Here is a 24,800-nt window from a genome sequence, read left to right on the forward strand (position 1 = left end):
ATCACTTTCTTAAACATTGAATTCTTTTCAATGCATATAATTAAATGATCCATGTTTGCTATTGGTTGTTGTTACTTTACTGATGCAAACTGTGTGATGGTGTTCGATCCTGACAATATTTTCTAATGGTTTTTGGATTGGCATATTTATTACAGTGCATGGATATCAGGGTATGCTTAAATTATTTACTACAAAGTTATATCATAGACATAAAAATATTGTCACCTTTTTCACAGTAAAATTCTGGCAACTGCAGAATTAGGGTTACCTCAGAATTTTTTACAGTGCGTTTCACACCAACCCCGTCCCATACTGAACATCTATACGAATAGGGATGAAAAAGAACGGGCATCATCGTCTTCGAACGAATGCCAAAATGAAGACCCGTAATGCGGACCCGCGCATTTTCTTTATTTATATAGCGCCTTTCCCATGCTCAAGGCACTTAAGACTTCGGCATGAAGACCTCTGTAATAACAGAGTTATGTATCGTGTTAGGATGCCAGCTGAAGTAAAACAAAATGCCCCATTTTATGTGGTCAAGTGAGTGCAAGCTTCCGAGGCAGCATTTTGTAATCTACGGGGTTCGCCATCTAAAGGTGTCATGCTGCTTCACTTTCTGTAGTGTGGAGGCGCACAAGTCCTCGTTCGTTTACTGCTGTTGTTATGGAAACCGACTCCCAAATGAAGGCGCGGGAAGGGTGCGTGACAATTAAGGTGTCGCTGTCAGTTTACAGCACATTTTGTGACAAGTTTTTCTGGGTATTGTGAATTCCCGAAGCGCAGACGCGTGTCATAAGTAAATGTGCACGTGTTCGACGGACGGACGAGCGTTTATGCCTCACAAGTTAAGTAATGACGACAGTTCACAATTATTTTGCCGAATACTAAGTGCGGCATTGACTTTTTTAGCCACTCAGGGCTTCGTTCATGTAAGATACTATACACAGTAATCCCACTTTCCATAACCAAAGTTTAATGGGCTAGAAATTGGCGTTTTAAAAAGTATGATGTTTATGTGTGTTGCTTTTAGGAAAACAAAAGTAAATAATAAATGTAAAAGCAAATAGATGAAGGGGCACTAACTTTTGTCTGAGACTGAGATGCTAAGTGAAAAGGCAAATCTCCTGAATAATTCTGGTTCCAAATTATTGTTGATGGCTGTCTACAGGATGTATAAATATTTACGTGTCTTACAAAAGAGTCACCTGCTTTGAAGATTAAACGGCCTTGTATCTCATCAACATACGCAATTCTGGTAACAGAACTGCCTGCTTCCTTGGAAAATGTTTGTATTGACCTGGTATGAAAATTAATAAGTTCTGGGAACATTCGTCTCTAATCAGCATGACTTCTTAATAGTTGGAAACTATTGTTTAACCAATTAAATAAGTTTACACTATTGATTAGCATATATAGGAAGTCGGTATGTATACCATTGCTTAATCGATCGTCATGTTGATCCGGGCAGCGACCGATGAAGTTATACACCTCTGGGCAAATCAGAATAAACTCAAGTATTGTCAGAGCGTCCCAACTTCTGTCTGCTTCTTTTATGCTTTTGTACGTGCAGTGGCTACACCAGCAGTGGCTTCTGCCTGGCCCATGAACCCATATACTTGAGACCGGTAATAGATTTAACATTTTGAAATCATTTTAAATGCTATTTCATTCACAGTTACCTGCAAATATTATACAAGGTATATTTAAGACCCCTTAATGAAGACATCTGATTTGCAGATCCTTAACTATTTGTAAACGTTTCAGATTTCAAAAAGCCTCTAAGAATGAATGACGACCATAGCTGGCCACACCTGACCGCAGTGCCTTCGATTCCGTGCCGCGTATCCTGCGCCGGCCGCCGGTCTGTCTCATCAGTTTTAAGGGGGCTGCACGCACGCAGTTTCAATCAGTCAATCGGGAATAGGAAACGCTAAGTCCAGTGTAGGGGGGTTACTTTGATCAAGCCGATCAGCTCAGGTGTGTTCCCGTTTCCTGCAGGTGCTCGGCGCTCCTTTCACTTTCATTTCTACTATTTCACCGCCCGTCTGTCCCTCCCCTGTGCCTGCGGAGCAGTGACATTAATTACAGCTAATGATTTGACATTCCGCATTGTGTAAAGTAAGACAGACAGCAAGCAAATCCTGACAGAGTTGTACAGAAATTAAGGTAATCCTGTCGAGTTACTCACCTGTGACGGGGCGGATGGGCTGACTCGGAGGGACGGCACCCATCATAAAGACGGGCGTGTCGACATTACACGAAGGCAGTGAACTTAGTGTCATCTTTGGTGAGCACGAACATGTCTGAATCTCCGTTCACGAGTAGACCAGGTACACCTGCCATGTCCGTGGATCAGTGCACCTGTGCGGTGTGTCAGGACGTCCTGAAGGAGCCGGTCACTATCCCCTGCGGACACAACTACTGCATGAAGTGTATTAATGACTACTGGGACAGAGAAAGGATTTACATGTGTCCCCAGTGTAGACGAACATTTATCTTGCGGCCCGAGCTTAACAGAAACACCGTATTAACTGGTCTTATAGAGAATCTGAAGAAAGCGCGAGACCGTCATGCCTTATCTGTGACTTACGCCGGACCTGACGATGTGCCCTGCGATGTTTGTGAAGGGAGAAAACGGAAAGCTTCAAAGACCTGCATGACCTGCTTGATCTCCTACTGTGAGCCTCACCTGAAGCACCACAGGGAGAGTGCAGCCTTCAAGAAACACAAAATTGAGGCACTGAATAGAAACCTGGAAGAAAAGCTTTGTGTCAAACATCACAGATTGCTGGAGATCTTCTGTAGGACAGAGGAGAGCTGTGTGTGTGCACTGTGTGTGGCCACTGAACACAAGAGTCACGACACGGTGACACTGGATATGGAGCGAGCCAGGAGACAGGTAAGGTGTTGCTTAGGAATGGGGGGGTGGCACTTGGGTAAAGGCGATGGGGTCATGGACTGCAGTGAGGTGTCCTTCTGGAATTGAAATGAATGAAATGTCTCTGCTGTGTCCTCCTTCCTGAAGCACTTCTGGTTCTGTCCTGAGTGTCTGCATGTGCCCCATGCCTGGGGCCAAAGTCAGAGTCTCTGGCCGGTCACTTAGAGAAAGTCCCTCAATACAAATGACTGGTTCCTTCTCCCACATTGTAATTTGTTCATTTCTTTCTGGAAACAGACATCCTATTACTTCACTTTCACGATGCTCTCGAAGTCCAGGCCAGTACCACCTGGGAAATACAAGGATGACCCTCAGATGTCCCTTTAATATGGTGGAAATAAGTAATAACAGTGACAATGAATGAAAAAGTTCAATAAGTAAAGAACAAAACCTTCTTTAACACGGATATTAAAAACATGTGAACAACACAATGGGGGTCATTAGTGCACAAAAGGAAGTCTTAAAAAAATCTTCAAAAGTAAAAATAAAATGGACTTTAACCCTCACACCCCTGGTAAAATGATGCTGGTGTGTTGACAGGAGCGCTCGGTGATCGGTGGGCCAGCAGTCTGCAGTGGTCATTGTTCAACACGATCACCATGCGTTATGTTTTAGTCAGGGTGTCATCCCTTTTGTCTTTTTTGTTCATTTTAAAGTATGTGGGTAAGTCAATCACTATTTGCACTTTTTCATGTTCATTTTGTTTGGGTTGGCTGTCCTGTTTGTGACATCGGGCTGTGTGTTAGTGACCATTTTAAAATGTATCACACGAAGGACCACAAACAGAGTTTAAGGTGGGGGGCCTGCCCCATCAACAAATGCACTTCCTTCTTTCCCATTTTTATGTGGGGTCACTAAATTCAAAATAAATGTTTTTTTTATTTTTTGAAGGCCACAGCTAATGTAAATTAGCTGTATATCAATAACCAAATGACTGGATAACTTAATTCATCTCACCTGGGCAACCTCTCGAACCCTTAAAGCAGAGAAACATTCAGTTTAAATTACGGATTAGTTGACTGTTTGTAATTGAGCTTCCACGAGGTCACTTCATTTTGTATATTTTGCATGTAGCACTTCCATCCATCCATTATCCAACCCGCTCTATCCTAACTACAGGGTCACAGGGGTCTGCTGGAGCCAATCCCAGGGCGCAAGGCAGGAAACAAACCCCGGGCAGGGCACCAGCCCACTGCAGGGCACACACACACCAAGCACGCACTAGGGACAATTTAGAATCACCAATCCTGCATGTCTTTGGACTGTGGGAGGAAACTGGAGCGCCCGGAGGAAACCCACAAAGACATGAGGAGAACATGCAAACTCCACACAAGGAGGACCCGGGAAGTGAACCCGGGTCTCCTAACTGCGAGGCACCAGCGCCACCACTGCGCCACCGTGCCGCCACAAAGTTAACTCCAAAGATGGCAGTGCTAGGATTTGAAACCATGCCTCCTGAGAGACTGGAGCCTTACTCCAGCGCCTTAGACTGCTCAGCCACACTACTGCTCTGTTGGGGCATATAGTACTTTCATCTTTAAAATGTCACATAGTTGCTCTTGTTGGCAAAACAGACCCTTGGGCTGCAATTTCAATGACCGCAAATGCATGTGCGCATGCTTGACCACGTGCCTGTGTCTTACTCTTGAATGTGCTGCAAGTGCAAACCTCTGTCTTCATCAGACGTGAATCTTCATCATCGTAGGGCTTCTTTCAGGGGACCAAACAGGTGATAGTCCGATGGGGCGAGACCAGGGCTATAGGGAGAATGCATTAGCACTTCAAAACAACATTTCTGCAGAGTGTCAATAGTGTGCAGACGTCCATTGTCATGCAAGAACACAATGCCCTTGGATGACAGTCCTCTGTATTTTGTCTGAAGTTTAGGCTTTAGCTCTTCAGTGAGCATCTCCCTGTAACGAGTGCTGTTGATTGTTGAACCTTTTTCCTGATAATGTTCTAATATTGACCCTTGAGAATCCCAGGAAACTGTAAGCATGAATTTCTCACACCACAGTTAGAAATTATTTGACGTAACACAGCAGTGACTGGGGAGACAGGGACCTCGTATGGAGAGAGAGTGGTGCCAACAGAAGTTTTAATATAACCAGGGGACGAATAGTCTTTGGCTCACCCTCTTGTTTGTTCATGTGCCACTGTCATTTTATTAAAAAAAGTTTGAATTTGTTTTTCAGTTAAAATAAGTAATACCACCTATGTCATTTCTGCCAATTTCCAAATGTCAGACATTCCCCAGTACGCATTTAGGTTATGAACTTAACCCCTCTGACTTTCACTCCACTATCTTCATGTGAAACCTAAATGCCCAGTCGCTCAATGGGACCCACACTCTGATTGTCCATTTGTCCTTTCTATCTTTCTTTCTGATAAACTGTAATCCCCCTTCTAACCCTGTCCCTCAGGTCTGTCACACATTCTTCTCCAAGGTGCCCAACGGTGGTTCCTCTTCCCTTCCTTGTTCTCCTTCTCTCCTTTGGGTTTCTATTAATCCCAGTTTCTGCTCATCAGACGTCCCTCTTCCACTTTGTCTCCACACAGAGTGACCTGGAAAACAGAAAGGAAAGTTTGAAAAAGAAAATTGAAGACAAAGAGAAGAAACTGGAGGAGATGAAGGAGACGATGATGAGGATTCAGGTGAGTCTTGTGTTTTACTCAGATGGCACAATGCAAATGACCAAGAGATGAGTGTTGAATTAGGCCAGTGAACACAAAAAAAAAGTAAAACAACAACAACATATTTTCCGTATATAAATTTGCCTCTAGAATACTAAAAGGTTGAAAATAAAATTTTAGAGTATACAACTAAAGCTAAGAATGCATGAGAACTGCCCAAGAAAAGCGGGGGTCTGTAGCTGGGGGCCGGGAGCCCTGGGCTGAACTGGTTTGCCTTCTCCCAGTGTGAGATGAGATGAATAAAACTGTTGATATTCACACTGACATTTTATATTTCTAAAATATAATTTTAAGCATAAAATATTGACATATTAGGACAAAGCTGTTCTTAATATTATTTCTAAATAATTTTAAACAAACTGCCCTTGATATTCCAGTTGATATGGCAGCTGTATTATCGTGGGATGAGTGGAACTCGCCAAGTCTGTTATTGCGTCGGCCTGCTCTTGCACCCTAAACTTCACACACACACGCAGGCACTGATTATGAGTGATGCTTGACCAGCCTGTCACTGTTCCGTATTCCACAGAGGGGCTCAGATGACTATGATGTGACCAGCACACAGACGTCCCCAGATATATTGTAACTTAGTCCTACAGGCTGATACACCTTGATCCCTCAGAATAACTAAGGCACACTTGTTTAAAGCCACGTGCCAACTGTTTAACCTGAGGCTTACTCTGAAAGGGCATCCCCCTCATCCTACAGAGCCCCGTGAGGAAGACAATGGCGATCTCCCCACCCTAGATGCCCTATGTTTCCTTAATTAATTCAATCGCACTAGATATAAAAACAAAGTATACATACTGTATTTACAGCAAAGTAATACTTATGAAGGTAGAATAACAGAAGTAGAAGAAAACAGAGCAAAGTCTGGATGTGCATACTGTACTGTAGTCTTAGGAAACTTACTAAACATAGTGGCAATGTCAACGGAGGCTGCGCTCCTCTTAGATTTAGCAGTTGGGCTGATGAAGGGGGTACATTCTTCAACATCCAGATGACATGGTGTCTCCTTCTCTGACAGATCTGTTTTTGACTTTGCTCTCTGGTCTCTCGGATGGGCAGTTATTTAGTCAGAAATCCACCAAAAACTCTGGACCTCTTGATATTACAAACATATGATTGGCTACCTCCACCAGTGTATGAATGCTTATTTGTGCCAAAATTAAATGCAATCCAGCATGTTAACTACATTGCAATATGATGCATATACACGTGGTGCATTTCATTTTGGTATGTTTTTATCGTGTGTAAAAAGTGGACACTAGGGGCCTCTGTTGCCCCCCCTTAACCCCAACAAACAGACACAGGATCACAGGTTAAATCCAAGAAGTTACTTTTTATTCTTCCTTCTTCTTGTACAGTGCCACAAGCAACGCAGCCACAAATAAATAAGCACAATTCTTTCTCTTTCTCCACCACACCTCCCAGTAAGCTTCGTACACCTACGCCCAACTCTGGCTCACCTGCTGGGTCTTCAGCAGTCCCTTATAAAATCCTTGACCCAGAAGTGCTTCTCCTCTCCCGTTTACATGACTTGCCAGCACTTCCGGGTCAAATGGAGAAGTCAAGTTCTTTGATCAGCCCGGAAGTACTTCAGGGTTTCCGTCCTCATGATCCCCTAGTACTTCCGGGCTAGGTGAAAACTTTGTCTCCCACCAGCTTCCCACAGCGTTTCCTGGCAGCACTCATGGTACCCAGCAGAGCTGTGTTGCCAAACTCCATGTCCCATAGTGCCCTGCGGGAATCTGGAGCACTGCTGCAGTCCAGGGAAGCTGACATCTAGTGTCTTGGGGGAGGCAGTGTCCTGGAAAAGCTGCCTTCCCCTATCCTTCCATTTCAGGGGCATCCCGGCCAGGTTGATCTGCTGGCCGTCTCCTACATTGTCCCTCCCTCAGATGAGCACCGGTAGGGTGAAGCAGCCTGCCACTCGAGGGTTGTTCTTCTCCAGGAGGGGCTGTCTTCAGTGACCGGACCTTGGCTCTGTCTTGAAAAACAAGAACAGGAGAACTGCGCCAGTGTTTCGTTTTAATGACCTCCCTGGTTCTCCCTGGACACTCTTTCCATAAATGGCCCAGTCAACGGCATTCATAACACAGCTGCCTCCCTCCTGATGTTCGTGCCCTGCGGGTTTGAAAGCAGGCTGGAAAAGCCTGCTCCCTTGGCCATGGGCAGCGTCCATTTGCTGCATGAGAGCATTCAGCTCCACGTGCTATAATATCAGGAGATCCCCACTTTTAGCTGTGGATCCCCTTTTTTATCTGGGGTTTAATGCCAGTCTGGGTCTCTCTATGAGTAAGAGAAAGACCCTTTACTGTCTGGACCCCTTTAGTCTTGCATGTGACCAGCACCAATGTCTCTAGGGTTGGGACAACCCAGAAATCACCACCGCACCGCTGTTCCGACTTGATCCTTCCACCAGGCGATCGGTCATCACCTCTCTATCATTTGTATGATGTGAGACTACTTGACCACCGATATCGATACATTGGGCTTCCCCTTCGCTCTGAGTCTCTATTTCACATACGGTACCGGTTTGACCCACCCGTACCGCCGAATTCATCATCTGGGAAGACTCCTCTCCAAGTCGCCGCAGGTACTCCTCTACCCGTCGCTGTAGATGCCCCTTACCACACCTCTTGACGCTGATTGTTTATTTGATTACATTAAGTTTTTGGTGTGATTAATGTCTGGTCTTGAGTCAAACTCACTTCATTCAGAGCAGCCGCAGTACATTTGCTCTGTTTTTATTTACAACATGCAGTCTATGGACATGAATTAAAATGTAAAATGCTGTTTGCATTGCATTCTAAACTGACATGAAGTCTGTATGCTACAGTGAAAAGCAGTCCTGTATTTAATTGATCTAATTATAACACAATAAAACTGTTCCAAAATTTAACACACCATTGCATCTGTATCATATTGCAATGCAGTTAACACATTGGATTGCATTTTACTTGGGCACAAATCTATCTTACTAAACCACAGTTAATATATGCACCGTGGACGCACCGAGGCGCATACGCACTGCGGCCTTGGCGCCCACCCCAGAGTCCAGAGTCAAACGCAGCAGCTTTCCAAAACGCGGCGGCTTCCCAGAGTCAGTAGGTGGTGCCCGAACAACACAACCTCTGACCGCCCAAACAACACAACCTGTACAGTCAAACGCAGCGGCTTACCAAAACGCGGCAGATTCCCAGATTCAGTAGGTGGCACCCAAACAACACCACCTGTAAACTAGACTTGCTCTAATCCACTGTGCCAGTAATGTAGATCACATAACGGTCATTCAGTTTGGCGCCCGCCCCAGAGTCCAGAGTCAAATGCAGCGGCTTTCCAAAACGTGGCGGCGCCCGCCCCAGAGTCAAATGCAGTGACTTCCCAAAACGCGGCGGCTTCCCAGAGTCAGTAGGTGGCACCCAAACAACACAGCCTGTGAGCTACACTTGCTCTAATCCACTGTGCCAGTAATATAGATCACATAACGGTCACAGACTCAAACCCAGTGGCTTCCCAGACTCAGTGGCTGGCACACGAACACCACAACCTGTAAACTAAACTTGCTGTGCTCCACTCTTCCAGCAGTCAGTGTCAGCAAAGGCAACGGAATCACGTCTCCACAAAACGAAACCGCTTTAGTACAGATATGCTTATTTAATTAAATGACATTTCCCCAGACGCACCCACCCTCCATGATATGTCATCCATCCAGATATCAGACGGAACAGAAACTGATTGCCATTCTTGGATTTCCGATTCGGGCTTACTTGTAATCTTCTATCCTGGTGATGGATGGCTCTCAGGGCTGGATTTTCCTATAGACTAACTAGGCTTCAGCCTAGGGCCTCAAGATCAAGAGGGGCCTACATGCAAATTGTTAGCAAAATTAAAATTACACTATTCTAAAAACAGTGAACACTAAAACACTGAACCGAAAATAAGGAGAAATTCTACGCATATGACTAATAAACAAACAAAAAAATGTATTGGTTAAGATCAACGCGTTAATTTTCCACACAGGTTAGTACCAATCACAACATGTTTCATTTAACATATTGATATATATCACAGTAATGATGTATTTTATTATCTCCCATGTAATTTACAAACTTAAAAATGGAAGGTGAAAGGGCCTCATAAGTCGAATAGCCTAGGGCCTCTTTTCATATAAATCCGGCCCTGATGGCTCTGCCTAAAAATGTTGATCCCTGTACTTTACCTGTGCAATCTCCAATTCCTTTACTATTAAGTTGTAAATTGTCTAATTGTTTAAACCAAAAGTACCACAAATGACTTAGATCATAACTTATTGGTAAATTATTGGTCACAGAAAGGAAAGAATGTGATGTAATTAAACTGCCTTCAAATGTCCTGTAAATTTTGTTTGAGCAAAATGAAGAAAAAACAAAACAAAACTTACAATAGAGGCAGACTGAACCTTGTTGTTGGTGTTTAATATAATGTCTGCAGTTCCAACTTTACGATTTTACCCTTGTAATGGACAGCATGCATGGGTTGGCCTCCCAGTCAGGATTGGCCCAATTCCTTTAACTGAGAGACTGAGGGAGGTTCCATATTAAGGCTGTATGCTCCCCAACCTGCTAGATGACAGCATCCCTAGGCTTCAGTACCCATTTAGACACCCGCAGGGAATGCTGGGAATTGTAGTCTATTGGGGCAGCCCCAGGGGGAAGTTTATGGGACTTCCGTATGACTCTGAAGCACTTTGAATGGGCAATGCCCAATAAAAAGAGCAGCACTGCCTTGTCCAGGTGAGTCGGATCCTGGGAGGAGTAGCAGCAGAGAAAAAAAGAGAAGAAGAGTGCTTGTAGTTGTGGTATGGAGATATTTCTTTAAAATAAAAACTTTTATTTTAAACTTGGGACTTGTCCGTGCATTTATGTTTGGGGCTCTGTGGTGCTCCACCCTCCAGGACAGCAGCAGTTCTCAGTGTCTCCATGTTCTATAGCTCTTCTGAAGTGCAAGTGGCTGAAATACATTTCCATCTTCTTCTATTCAGAGATCTGCTGAGAGAGAAGTTCAGAAACATGAGGAGACTTTTGAGACTTTGCTGAAGCTGAAGTCAGATGTCACTAACCTGATTAAAGAGTACGAGGAGAGGGAAGTGGAAAAGGCCAAAGATGTCATCAGACAACTCGAGAAGGAGATCATGGAGCTGAAAAGTAGAGACGCTGAGCTGACTGAGCTTTTATGGACAGATGACCACATTCACTTCCTCCAGGTGAGCCATGCCAACCCTAAGGGTACCAGGAGGCCCGTTTGAAGCACAAGTCTTCATCTGTCATGTTTTCATTTCTTCTCCTTTCCATTGGTAGAATTTCCCATCTCTCTGTGTCCCTGTTGAAGATGAAGATGCACCCGTCATCACTGTTAACCGAGACTTCCTTCCTGAGACTTTAAAGAAGGATCTGTGTGATCTGAAGAAACATATGGAGGAGATGAGCGGCTGGGAGTTTGTGAAGACCACTGAGATGGGTGGGTTTTGTGTCCTCAAGTGACCTCCTCAGCCAATCCAGGGAGATGGGGAGTTGACAAAAAAATCTGACCTGCTAATTCTGACCATTTAAGGCTCACGTTTTGCTTTTCTCCTTCTCTCCTAAGATGTTGACCCTCCAAGTTACACCTTGCAGAATCTGAAGAGCAGAAACGGAATTGGAAAATGTAAGTTTCTTTTTATTTTATTGAACTTCTTAAAAGGAACATTTTCATGATTTACTATCTCTGAAAGGAGTACATCACTGTAATAGTGTTAAGCAGCCAGTATACATCCACATTGGGGCAGTGAAAGGATAAATGTGTTTCTTGTAGCTTGAATTAGAGTTCACCAGGTGGCGCTGTTACACACTAACTCTGCCATTTGCCCCAATGGTTTGTCTTAAAGCCTTTGCCTCATTGTGATGAGCAGAAGAATCAGGGAAGAAAGAAGACGCATCTCACTGGAGGCAGGAGTACAGCCGCCTCCAAATGAGAAGCAGGGGTTTCTTTAATCAAAACATGTTGTCTGGCCAGTTAGCTAAAGCAGAAAATGTTAAGCCATAATTGTCACCAATGACTCTGCACGTGGCCCTGAGCAAGTCATTGTTCACAAGAAACAAATATGAGGCAATCCCACACAATCTATACAGCACCTTAGATGTGTGTGTGTGTGTATGTGTGTGTGACTCTTACAAAGGCAATGTGTAAAAGCAGATGGCTACTAATCTGAAGCAAACCTTTAATGGTCCAAAACATGTAAATTAACTGACTGTAATGATTTGAGTGCACTTGACAAAAACAAAAGGAGTGATGGCCTTTTAAAAGACTCACAAACCAGGCCCTAATCTTCTGTGGTATGTCTGTAGAGTGGCCTCACCCTCGGCAGCCTGAGTCCAAACTCTAGAGCCAGGCATGTTGGCCTACACAAACCCACTTCTTTGCTGTGAGTAGGAATTGGGAACATGACAAATAGTACCACAAAAAGCTGGACACGATCTTCACTGGCCTGTTAAAAAAAAAACCTTCAAAAAGCCCCCAACTACTAGATGCAGACTTCAGTTTTAGTAAGCCCCCAAATAGGGGAACTGCCTTTTAGAGTATTAAATATTTTGTGCTCGTAAGAATTACGTAGGAATGTTTTGAAATCACTTCAAGTTTTTTTTTCCACTTCCTCTTAACTCACAGGTCCGAGAAAACCCGTACATATGATATACGTCACACCAATCACAAAAATGGTAGATTGCAATAAAACGATACATGAAGCAAAATTTAAAGAGAAGTTTTGCTGTCAGCAGGTTGAAATTCATCACATACGCCCAAAAGTATTCATAATCTCCATGGTCCAGTGGAGTCGAAACCAGATAGGATTAAAAGGCTGAAAATTAGAGAATTGGGGAGGGAAAGAAGGGTGGGAAACAACATGAAGTACAAAAGAAAGGTCTGGGCAAACAGTCCTTCATTCTGAATTTGAAATCACATGTTTGAGCATTAGAAAAGAATTCTGAACTAGCATACACCCTAAATTTGGGGCGGTCATGAGAACCGTAATGATTTACAGTTGCGTCGGATATTTGAATATGAATATGTGTTGTTAAATTTAAATGTTTACAGGAAACATATGGTCACATAAACCCTTAACTGGGTTACAGTTAATATCTGGCGCATGTCTGTTGCGCTCAGTTCACCTGCACATGTGTTAGCTTCACACGTGTTTTCCGTAGTCACAGGTAGAAGCGTCCACGAAGGTAAATCTGCCAAGTCAAATGCTCGGGTAATTGCATTATTCCTTATCTTATTTGAAATAATTTGTCTCAATATTTCAGAAATCATTAAATTTATGTAAATGATCTGAACATAATGCTCAGCAGCACAATCTCGGGAGGAGTATTGGAGTAACACGTTAAAAGTAAGGTGGTTATGTAGTCCGATTGCTTTTAAAACTGATAAGTAATACTACGGAATCCTAGAAATTTGATTCTGTTCATCTGGACAAAGTTTTACGTGGGAGAAATATTTCGAGACTTATCCAAGTCTCTTCCTCAGTCTCAATTGACTGCAGGTTTCCCCAACCTTATAAACAGTACCTTTGCTTAATCACAGAGACTAGCACCATTGACAAAGGGCCAGTTGATCAGTGATATGCAAATTGTCCACTGATTAGTAGACGTGTGAACCATTCATAGAGGGTTGAGGAATGGCTGCAATCACAGCATTGTAAGATGGCGACAGATGTACCCTTAGGCCCCCTCCTCTGTTCAGAGATGGTCGTTCCTTTTTCACGTAAATGGCCTCCTTGATTCCTCTCTCAAACCAGCGCTCCTCCCTGTCCAGGACGTGAACCTCTTCATCTTTAAAGGAGTGACCACTATCCTGTAGATGTAAATAGACTGTGGAGTCCTGGCTTGACGAGGAAGCTCTTCTGTGTTGTGACATGCGCTTAGCCAGTGGCTGCTTGGTTTCCCCGATGTACAATTCACGGCACACCTCCTGGCACTTAACTGCGTAAACTATGTTACTCTGTTTGTGCCGTGGGACCCGATCCTTGGGATGGACCAATCTTTGGCGTAGCGTGTTTTGGGGTTTGAAAGCCACTGAGACCCGGTGTTTCGAGAAAATGCGCCTCAGCTGTTCCGATACTCCTGACACATACGGGATCACTAAGGGTTTTCGTTTAGGCAGTGGATGTCCTTCCTCTCTCATGAATCGCTTGGAGCGTTCTTTAGGTGTCCTCCCTGCTTTGACAAAGGACCAGCTGGGATATCCACATTTACTCAGGGCCTTTTTGACGTGGTGTTCTTCTGCTTCCCTGGCCTCTGAGTCTGTGGGAATGGTGTTAGCTCTGTGTTGTAGAGTCCTAATGACACCTAGTTTGTGCTCTAGTGGATGGTGAGAGTCAAACCTTAGATACTGGTCCGTATGTGTGGGTTTACGGTACACATCCACTTTCAAATGTCCCCCGTTGACGATGGAAATTTCACAGTCTAAAAAGGCTAGCTTGTTATTTTTCATATCCTCTCTGGTGAACTTGATGTGTTTGTCCACCCCGTTGATGTGGTCTGTGAACTGTGGTACCTCCTGAGATCTGATTTTCACCCAGGTGTCATCCACATATCTGAACCAATGGCTCGGTGGTGTTCCAGGATAGGATGATAGAGCCCTCTTTTCCACTTCTTCCATATATAGATAGGCTACTATAGGTGAAACAGGGGAACCCATGGCACACCCGTGCTTCTGCCTGTAGTACTGGCTTTTGTATATGAAATATGTTGATTGAAGACACAGTTCCAAAAGCAGGCACACTTGGTCTGCGTTGAGAGAGGTTCTTTTACTGAGAGTGGGGTCATTCTGTAATCTCTTACGTACTACCTCCACTGCTTCAGTCACTGGGACACAAATGAATAGAGATGTAACATCAAATGAGACCAGGGTTTCTTCTGCCTCCATAATGACCTCTCTCACTTTCTCCACGAAATCCAATGTGTTCTGAATGTGGTGTTTTGAGCTGCCTACCACCGGGTTAAGAACAGCGGCCAGGAACTTGGAGATGTTATACGTGACTGAATTGATCATGCAGACAATGGGTCTTAAAGGAGCACCCTGTTTGTGTATTTTTGGTAGACCATACAGACTTGGTGTAGATTCCCCTGGGTATAATCTGTGGTATGTGGTCCGGTCAATAGCATTGTCCTGAACTAACTGCTTAAGACAATCTATCACCTTTTTCTTGTAACCACTACCTGGATCTCGCTTTAAGGGCTCATAAGTATTTTTGTCACTGAGCAGAGATAACATTTTCTCATGGTAGTCTGTCTGGTTTAGCACAACTGTGCATCTCCCCTTATCCGCTGGAAGGATGATGATGTTGTTGTCCTTGCTGAGTGCTGTGAGGGCCTTCCTCTCCTCAATGCTGATATTGGATGCAGGGGGTTTTGCATTGCTGAGACATGCTGAAACTTTTATCCGCAGTTGTTCTGCTTCCAAATCAGCAATGTTGTTGTTTCTGATAGCAGATTCTGTGGCTGTAATCAGTTCCACTAGCGGGATTTGTTTCGGTGTGACCGCAAAATTTAACCCTTTAGAAAGGATGTTTTTCTCTGCTTGGGTGAGTTGTTTGTCAGACAAGTTCTTCACCCATTTGTCCACATCTTTAGTTTCTGTCTGGCATCCTTCTCTCTGCTGGTTGTGGAGGACACTCCCCATAGTGTGCTGGTGTTTGTGGCGCACAGCAAGTAGATCAAACTTCCTCTTTTGCCTGGTTTTAGACTTTTCATGCTGTGCTAGACGAGCCTTCTCGGTGAACTCAAGCACCTGATGAAGTGTTTTCTCATCTAGAAGTGAAGAAAGTCTTTGGTGGATCTGCTCCTCTTTGGATTTTAAAACATCAATAGTGAAGTTAGTTTGTCTCACCCGTTCATTTAGCAACTGATTCTGTGCCTTCTGGAGGATTTTGTTAGCTCGTAGGCCTTTTACTGATGATTTCATCTGTAGACTTTTAGGAGTGATCCCGCTCTGTCTACATCTGAGGCTGAATCTCAGATGGTTCCTGTAGTCTGCCATCTTGCGTGCTGTTTGCTCATACTCACGTACAAGCTTTAGGCCGTCCTTGCCAAAGTGGCTCTCGATGTCTCGATGCATGCTCAATAATCCAGGTAAGGAAATCCTAGAAATTTGATTCTGTTCATCTGGACAAAGTTTTTAAATGGGAGAAATATTTCGAGACTTATCCAAGTCTCTTCCTCAGTCTCAATTGACTGCAGGTTTCCCCAACCTTATAAACAGTACCTTTGCTTAATCACAGAGACTAGCACCATTGACAAAGGGCCAGTTGATCAGTGATATGCAAATTGTCCACTGATTAGTAGACGTGTGAACCATTCATAGAGGGTTGAGGAATGGCTGTAATCACAGCATTGTAAGATGGATGTAGCGCTGGTTTGAGAGAGGAATCAAGGAGGCCATTTACGTGAAAAAGGAACGACCATCTCTGAACAGAGGAGGGGGCCTAAGGGTACATCTGTCGCCATCTTACAATGCTGTGATTGCAGCCATTCCTCAACCCTCTATGAATGGTTCACAGGGAAACCTGCAGTCAATTGAGACTGAGGAAGAGACTTGCATAAGTCTCGAAATATTTCTCCCATTTAAAAACTTTGTCCAGATGAACAGAATCAAAATTCTAGGATTTCCTTACCTGGATTATTGAGCATGCATCGAGATAATACTACGGAATAGTACGCAATCCTTACTACTGTAGTATTTTAACATCAATAAGGTATTTCTTATCCTGGCAGCACTGAGTGTAAAGCAGGAAGCATACATACCGGTATGCCAGTCCTTCGCAGGGTTCAGTCGCACAGCCAAGCAGAAAAGAGCGTGCTGCATGCAATCCACTGAAGGAAACCTCTTAATAAAATGTCTGTTTAGTTTTCATCCAGCCATTTGAAACAGTGTGATTGGGTGACACAGGGGCCAGTGTCCATATGTCGCATCTTTGGGGGCTCAGGTCACGATGATGCTGAAGTTGGCTACTTATTCAGAATTTCTATCGTACCTTATTTCTGTTATACTTTGTAATGGATGTTATTTACTTCACAGCTCGTGACGGGCTAATTATTTGTAAAATGCAAGAAAATGATCACAGGCTCCATGATTGGTTTTGAATGCATGGTGACCGAAGATGACGTTTAACTGTTGTTTCCACAGTTTCAATGACATTGCATCAGTTTCCCAAAGGAGAACTCCAGAAGACTACTGGTGCCTGTAAATTAAGGTTTCTGCCTTAACCGGGTCACTCGCCTTATCCCGGCTTGTAAACACACTGAGTGACATCTGATTTCCTCACTCGATTTCTTGTCTCTCCTTTCAGACTCCTGTCCACTTACCCTGGACCCCACCACAGCAAACCAATGGCTTCGCCTGTCAGATAGGAACGAGAAGGTGACATTTGAGGATACGGTGTCCCCATGTCTTGATTATCCTGACAGATTTGACTGGTGGACCCAGGTTCTATGCAGAGAGGCTCTAAGTGGGACTCGTTGTTACTGGGAGGTTGAGTGGAGGGGTGAAAAGGCAGAGATTGGAGTCGCTTATAAAGGAATAGAAAGGAAAGGATGGGGTTACGAGTGCCGCCTTGGTTTCAGTGTGAAATCATGGATTTTGTCCTGCTCTCAGTACGGTTATTCTGTGTGGCACAATAAGAAGAAGACTGAAATTAGTGCCCCCACTTGTCACAAAATAGGCATCTATCTGGATTATCCGGCTGGCACTCTGTCCTTTTATAGCATCTCAGACACCATGACCCTCCTGCACAGGTTCAATACCTCCTTCACTGAGCCGCTCTACCCAGGGTTTTGGGTTGGAGAAAACTCCAGTGTGACAATCTGCACTCTATACCAGTCTGACCAGTGACAGGCGTCATCTGCAGGCCTCCAATCACACAGACAGGTTAAGATGAAAATTCAATAGACGGCGCTGAAATGACGGCGTATGTCATTTCTATGCAGAAGTCTGAATGGCCACCCAGGAAACTGAAAACAAAGGCACATTGGTTAGCAGCTCAACGTCACTGACAGATAGATAAATAGATAGATAGATAGATAGATAGGAAAGGAAGTGGCACCTATAAGTGCTAATCAGCATCCAACACATTTCTCCTCTCGGGCGACAGGATTACTGAAAGTATTCTCACAATTCATGGCGGATGAGCGCTCAGCAGCCCGTTGGCCCAATGCATTTATTGCAGAGGTTTCTTGCCGCCTTTATGCCCAGCACCCTTAGCACCCGTCATGAGCTGACCTACCTCAGCCCAAATATGAATCTTAATGAAACTGAACAGAAATGCAGCCAAACTGGACAATTTTCTTTCATTTTATTTTATTTCGGTGCTTCTCTTGTTCAACATAAAGTAGAGATATGAAACACACACTTACAATAAACATAAATTGAATTCTTTGAACATCGAGAAACAAAATACGCTCTATTCCTTAATATCCCATTCCAGGTCAGGATGCTAACGTAAAGCAGAATTCATTTTATTATGCAGTTTTCAGGGCTCCTTACTGTAAGCCGAAATCATGTGACTACTTCCACCTGTTAGAAGCCGTGTTTACCTTAAAAGTTCTTTTTAAGGTACTGGACTGGATCCAGAAGCACACAAGTGGTGGGGCTGTCACCCAATAGGTCATCACATTTTGCCAAAGTAATCAGGTAAGTAAGAGGTGGAATTTAGCAAAGACACCAGTGTGTAGTTAAGGCACTCAGTGTTGGTCCTAGCGATGTATTTGAGCCACTTGTAGCAGTGAGGTCCTCAGGACTTGGCAGACACACACACTCAGGCTGGTTTATCTTTAATGGCCGCCCTCTACAGGTGATAGACCAGAGACAAGCAGGTTGGCATGTCAGCTCTCAGTTCAAGCAGGTGTCAGGTCATGGGGCGTTTGTAAGCTGATTTTGTATGCAAGTCCAGTGGAGTTTCTAAAAAGACCTCTCAGATGTTGTGCAAAGTTTGTAATTAACTTCCCTCGATAATTTAACTTCTTATTAAAATGTTTAAAATGCAACCCTCTGCTTTGTGTTATTTTTTATTTCCGATTTTCTATCACAAGCTGAATGTCTTTACTTATCTTTAAAAGTCTTGCTTTTTGTAGTCTGTGAAACAATCTTCATGCCTGGTGCTGCCAGGCTGTTTCACGATGTTTCAACATTTCTTACTAATTAAATTATATCTCACTGAGTTATAAGTGGGGAAAAAACAAATCAATTCATAACATCCAAATGGATGGTGTTTCTCTTTTGTTCTCCCTCAGGAAGCCTTTCCTTTATGCCAAATGGCGCATGTGAGGGTCCAGACCCTCTGTGAAGTTACTCACAGATTATTGGCTAGCATTTTCTGATGATGGACAGCTCTGCCAAAACACTTCAGTCATGAAAGTATGGGCAGAACCCCTGAGCTTGTCAGGATTGGTAAGCTGGGTTGTGTCCAGCTCCCTTGGGATGGATGTTCACATCAGTGGGGCTCATGTATAATGCCTTGGGTAAAATTCACACTAAAACATGGTGTATGGACAAAACTAGAAATTTGCGTACGCACAAAAATAATCAGATGCAAAAAACTGTAAAAGCAAAGTTCTATGCACCTTCTTTTATAAATCCCAATCAATGTGATTTTTAACACACATGCATGAGCCTACAGCAGCACCAGCCCAGAATTTTGCCTATTTAAATATGCAAATAAATACAAATATTAAAAGACAAAGGCAAAAGCATGTGCAAAAAAAGAAGAACGTGAAATGAAGGTCCTGCTCAATGAAGTGGACACAAGGAAAAATGTAGTATTTGGTGGCTTAAGCAATGGTATAAACAACATAAGTAAATTGATGGAGTGGCACAGGGTGGTGGAGGCACTCAAAAGTTCAGAAAGTCGCACAGTGCCTGAAATTAAAAAGAAGTGGTCAGATATCAACGTCGAGTCACAGCCCACCACCTGAGTACCTGGAGGATGTAGTGGAATTCCGGGGCTCACACCGTTTGAGCACCAAACTGCTGCAATTATTGGGGAGACACTTGTATATCTCACCACAACATTAATGAGACACATTTTCGCATCATTGATGATTTTCACATTAATAGAGTGGAAATGCTTTCTATTTATATAAGCAAATTAATTCTATGATGGCACCTTCGTAGCAATGTGTGTGCAGCTGACCACTCTGATTACATTTGGAAAACCAGACGTTGCTGTGAATTGCACTTTGATGTTTGCCTATTCCACCACAGTGTATGGAAATCTTATCTATCTGAATGACAAGTGGATAACACCATCCTATACAGCTGGCATGGCGCGACTCTATGATGTTTGTAAAATACCCGATCGGTCAGTAAGTTCACGTTGAAAAGATCCTGCGGCTAAAAACCAGAGAGTGGACAGAACTTGCAAAGGAGCAGGTAGAGTACGAGTCCTCAAAGTCTGCCTTTGTAAAGCCGAGGGGCAGGGGAGGCATGATGTCAGGAGTGGGGAGCCAGGCGAGGCCCTCTTCACTCATGTCCAGCCTCTGTCTGAGTCGCTCTACCTCTCGCCACATGTTGGAGCGCACTGCCTCCGCTAAGCTAGCAACACCTGTTTGTTTAATGATTTTTAAAGTTTGTCTTGTTTCACTACTACGCGGGAGACACCTAGTTTACTATATAAGTGGGACGTTTGCTATTTTGAACAATAAGAAACACACACGTTTAGATAAAGAGAGAAAGCATTTTGACATTTGACTTCATCTAAATATAGAAAAAAAGATGAAATGGCAAACAAATGGCTGCTTCTTTGACCAAGTGGCACTCCATCATCATTTAAAGAGCTTATTAGAGGTTTATTAAAGCTCATTTAGCACGGCTGTCAGCGTAATGACACACACTGTGCAGTGCTAATTATAGATTGTAATCCCAGCTGCCATGCTGTCACAGTAACGGTACACCCTGCAGACCGGTTTGTCCACATTTCATTACGGCAGGCAGTCAAGTTTCTTTCACTTTCGTTTGTTCAGAAACAGCACCTGTGTTGTTCAGACAGGAGCTCGAGTCACGATGGCAGCAGCTAAACCTTCCGTGTCTGTGGATCAATACATCTGCTCGCTGTGTCTGGAGGTCCTGAAGGAGCCGGTCACCATCCCATGTGGACACAGCTACTGTAAGGACTGTATTAATGATTGCTGGGACCAGATGGACACACAGGGGGGCTACAGCTGTCCTCAGTGCAGAAAAACATTTAACGTGAGGCCTGAGCTGAACAGAAACACCATATTGGCAGAACTGATCGAGAACCTGGAGGAGGTAACTGCTGGCCCATCTCAGAGTTATGCTGGAATTGGCGATGTGCCCTGTGACGTTTGTCCAGATAGAAAACGGAAAGCTTCAAAGACCTGCTTGACCTGCATGGCCTCCTACTGCGACACTCACCTGCAGCCCCACTTGGTGCTTCCGGCCTTCAAGAGACACAAAATAGACAAGGTGACTGAAAAACTTGAAGAGAAACTCTGTGCAAAACACCAGAAAGTCCTGGAGATCTTCTGTAAGACCGACAAGAGCTGCATCTGCTTACTGTGTGCGGCGACTGAACATAAGAGTCACGACACGGTGACACCGGATGTGGAGAGAGCTGGGAGACAGGTGAGGGGTGGACTGGGAATGGACGTAACTGGGAGAAGGACGTAATGATAAAGGATAATGAAGTGTTGGTGTGTTCTTCTTTGAATGCTTGGGATAATAAAATTGTTTTATAAAACATCCAAATGCCCGGCTTCTGAAAAGTTAGAGAAATTATTTGAACTGGAATACGCAGTGACACAGCAGTCATTGCTCCCGTGTCACGGCTATAACTTCTTCAGATCATTTATTTTTGCACACAGGTCTCTCACACATATTCCACTCAACTCTTGTCCACTTGTTGGTCTTTCCTTCCTAATTCTTCTTCTGTCCTTTACTTTCTGGACTCCATTTTCCATCTCCCTACTTCTCTGACATCTCTCTTGCATTTTTTTTTCTCCACACAGAGTCAGGTGGAAAACAGGCAGGCTAAAATAAAAACGAGAATCGAGGAGAAAGAGAGTGAACTGGAGGAGATGAAGGAGATGGTAGAGAGGATTCAGGTGAGTGGTGTGTTTAGTAAAGATGTCACAGTGGAACTGGACAAGAGGTGAGGATTGAATTAATGAGAAGACAAAAAAAATGGAGAGGAGGTGATGGAGACAGTGGTGGGGATTCAGGCGAGTCTCGTGTCCTGATGAGACCCCATAACTTTTCACATTTAAATTTTCTTATATCACACTAAAGGTTTGGAAGTAAGAATATCCAAGAGGGTCCGGCTGCAGACCTTTAGCAGCAGCCTCCTCTGTGACTGCTTTAGTGATAGGACCCTGTGACTCCATTCGGGGTCTAAAAGTGACAGTGACACAGGTCTGGAAGGTCCTCCTTCAGTTAGAAAAGGAAGTGATATGGATGTTCAGTGCATTCATTTCTTTGTTAGGTTTCATTGCCTGATCTTTTTAAAAGCACACATACGCCATTAATTTTTATTATTAGATTTTGTTGCAGCATTTGTCGATCGCATATCAAAAGCATCTTAAGTCACCAAACATAACAAGGTAAGTTTTAAAGTATAACATTGTCTGATGGAAATATTATAGTATAAGTGTTAAACTGGGGAATCATGGTGGTGCAGTGCCTCATAAAAAAGGGGACCGAGATTTAGGTCCTGGGTGTACCTACCAACCATCCATTGATTTTTCCCAACCTGCTTATCAAGAGCAGGATCGTGGTGAAGCTGGTGTCTATTCCAGCAGGCACTCTGTGCACTGCCATTGTGTCACAGAACATGAGTGTATTGAGTGTATGAGTTATGACGTTATCTCACAAAAATATTATTAAACATTCAACCTGGGAGTAGTTTTACATACTGCCTGGTGTGATTCGTGTTAAGGAGGTTTCTTTAAGAAACTTTGGGAGACCCTAAGGATTTATACACACAGATATACAGTGTAAAGCAAGGAGCTTACATACATAGAGACCATCAGAAACACAGAATAATAAAAATGAACAGTAAAAGTAAAACATAAATAAAAGAATCAAAAAAGCACAAAGCAGACCTAAGACATGAGTTTGAGATCCCTGCCTGAAACACAACCACATCTTTATTCTCCTCAGTTGCTGCCCACAGCAGACGTGCTTATCCCTGTGGTTTTGTGGACCTGCTCAAGTTGCACTAAATGTCTTTCTCAATTCTCAGCCCACCATTGTTTAATCTCCAAATTATATAAATGAGAAGCTCCAGTGTGAACTCTTAGGCCTTGAGAGTTTCTAATCTTTTTCTGACCCAAAGCAGTTCTTAGCAAAGGTTGCTTGCTTTCTTGACACGGTGTCTCCACAATTTGTAGCTCCTCTAAAAGCTCAATGGACAGAAATGAATTTATGTTTTCTTCTAATCAGAGCTCTGCAGAGAAGGAGGTGCAGAACCTCAAGGAGACCTTCAACTCAGTACTTGAGTTCCTTGAGAGGCTGAGGTCAAAGGTCACTGAGGTCATTACAGATTACAAGAGGAGGGAAGTGAGAAAGGCTGACGAGCTCATGGAGCGACTAAAGAAGGAGATCGAGGAGCTTAAGACGAGAGAGGCTGAGCTGGACGAGCTTTCACAGACAGAGGACCACATCCACTTTTTACAGGTGAGAGGGCTGATCTAAAGGACACCAGCAGGCCTCTGTTGTTCATGCAGCACACAAAATGTTCCAAGTGGTGTGAGACCCCCAAAATATTACCACAAAGAAGGCCACAATTCAAAGTAGCCTGTCCAGGTTTGGTTCTTTATTCTTCAGCCTACTAAACTGCTGGCTTCGTCCAAACCAAAGGGGCTTTGGCCTCAAAAGTTCAAAAAATATTTAAGCAAAGTAGCAAAACAGAATCAAAATGCCCCAAAAGGGAGAGGATTGCCATAAATCTTAGGTTTGAAAAGAGATAGATGACAAAGAATTTTTTTTTAAAAGGGAGATTAATTAAAATAAAATATAACAAAATGTTAAAAAGGGCAAAAAGGAGAGAAAAGGAGTTGCCAAATGGGCAAACTGAAATCAATTCCCAGTACAATATCCATCCATCCATCCATTTTCCAACCCGCTGAATCCGAACAGGGTCACGGGGGTCTGCTGGAGCCAATCCCAGCCAACACAGGGCACAAGGCAGGAAACAATCCTGGGCAGGGTGCCAACCCACCGCAGGACACACACAAACACACCCACACACCAAGCACACACTAGGGCCAATTTAGAATCGCCAATCCACCTAACCTGCATGTCTTTGGACTGTGGGAGGAAACCGGAGCCCCCGGAGGAAACCCACGCAGACACGGGGAGAACATGCAAACTCCACGCAGGGAGGACCTGGGAATCGAACCCAGGTCCCCAGATCTCCCAACTGCGAGGCAGCAGCGCTACCCACTGCGCCACCGTGCCGCCCCAGTACAATATATTAAATGAAATTCCTAGGATAGAAGCAAAAGAGTAGAAAAAAAACAGAAAACCCAATAAAAACAGCAACACATATGAGCTGAAATCAGAACTCCACTGAAGCACCTTCAATGAATCGCAAGGGACTCCACGTCTCAGCCTTCCTTTTATGGGACGGGGCAATCCCTATACAAGAGGTGGTCCTGCCTCTTGGGGTTTGACACCCAAAACACAAAGAACAGAAATACATTTAAGGAAACAGAACATTAACAATTCTAACCATAATTAAAAATAGTAATATGTGAAATATAGCAACTAAATAGTAAATGAACAGAACAATGTTGAGAAAAAATTCATAATAAATTAATCAAAGTGAAAAATGAATGAAGAAGGCAAGGGAAGGACATAGAAACATAAGCCAGTAAAAGAACCCCGGCTAAAACATAAGAGCCTTCTCGTCACACCCTTGTCTTTGTCTCTTATGCTCTCCTCACACAGAAGTTTCCATTCCTCTATGCTCCTCCTGAAGGTGGACATTCATCCAACAGCACTCTTAACAGAGACTTCCTCCCTGAGACATTGAGGAAGGACCTTTCTTACCTGAAGAGGAGCCTGGAGGAGATCAGAGGCTGGGAGTTTGTGAAGACCACTGAGACTGGTGGGTTGTGTTTCCTCAGGTGTC

General features: G+C 43.8%; 2 protein-coding genes across 2 annotated transcripts in view; both read left to right on the forward strand.

The window, feature by feature from the left end:
• Positions 1-24,800, forward strand: part of LOC114661662 (tripartite motif-containing protein 16-like) — a 38,508-nt gene that overhangs the window by 9,953 nt on the left and 3,755 nt on the right. Inside the window, exons 2-5 of the mRNA XM_051935151.1 lie at positions 21,134-21,292; positions 21,676-21,771; positions 23,108-23,341; positions 24,617-24,776. Coding sequence (XP_051791111.1) covers positions 21,134-21,292; positions 21,676-21,771; positions 23,108-23,341; positions 24,617-24,776 — 649 coding nt within the window. The remainder of the gene's footprint in view (positions 1-21,133; positions 21,293-21,675; positions 21,772-23,107; positions 23,342-24,616; positions 24,777-24,800) is intronic.
• The window catches only part of LOC114661667 (tripartite motif-containing protein 16-like), a 202,558-nt gene continuing 179,882 nt past the window's right edge, over positions 2,125-24,800 (forward strand). Inside the window, exons 1-5 of the mRNA XM_051935155.1 lie at positions 2,125-2,902; positions 5,501-5,596; positions 10,662-10,883; positions 10,978-11,137; positions 11,264-11,323. Coding sequence (XP_051791115.1) covers positions 2,303-2,902; positions 5,501-5,596; positions 10,662-10,883; positions 10,978-11,137; positions 11,264-11,323 — 1,138 coding nt within the window. The 5' untranslated portion in view covers positions 2,125-2,302. The remainder of the gene's footprint in view (positions 2,903-5,500; positions 5,597-10,661; positions 10,884-10,977; positions 11,138-11,263; positions 11,324-24,800) is intronic.

This window comes from Erpetoichthys calabaricus, chromosome 12 (genome assembly GCF_900747795.2).
Source record: "Erpetoichthys calabaricus chromosome 12, fErpCal1.3, whole genome shotgun sequence".
Lineage (NCBI taxonomy): Eukaryota > Metazoa > Chordata > Cladistia > Polypteriformes > Polypteridae > Erpetoichthys > Erpetoichthys calabaricus.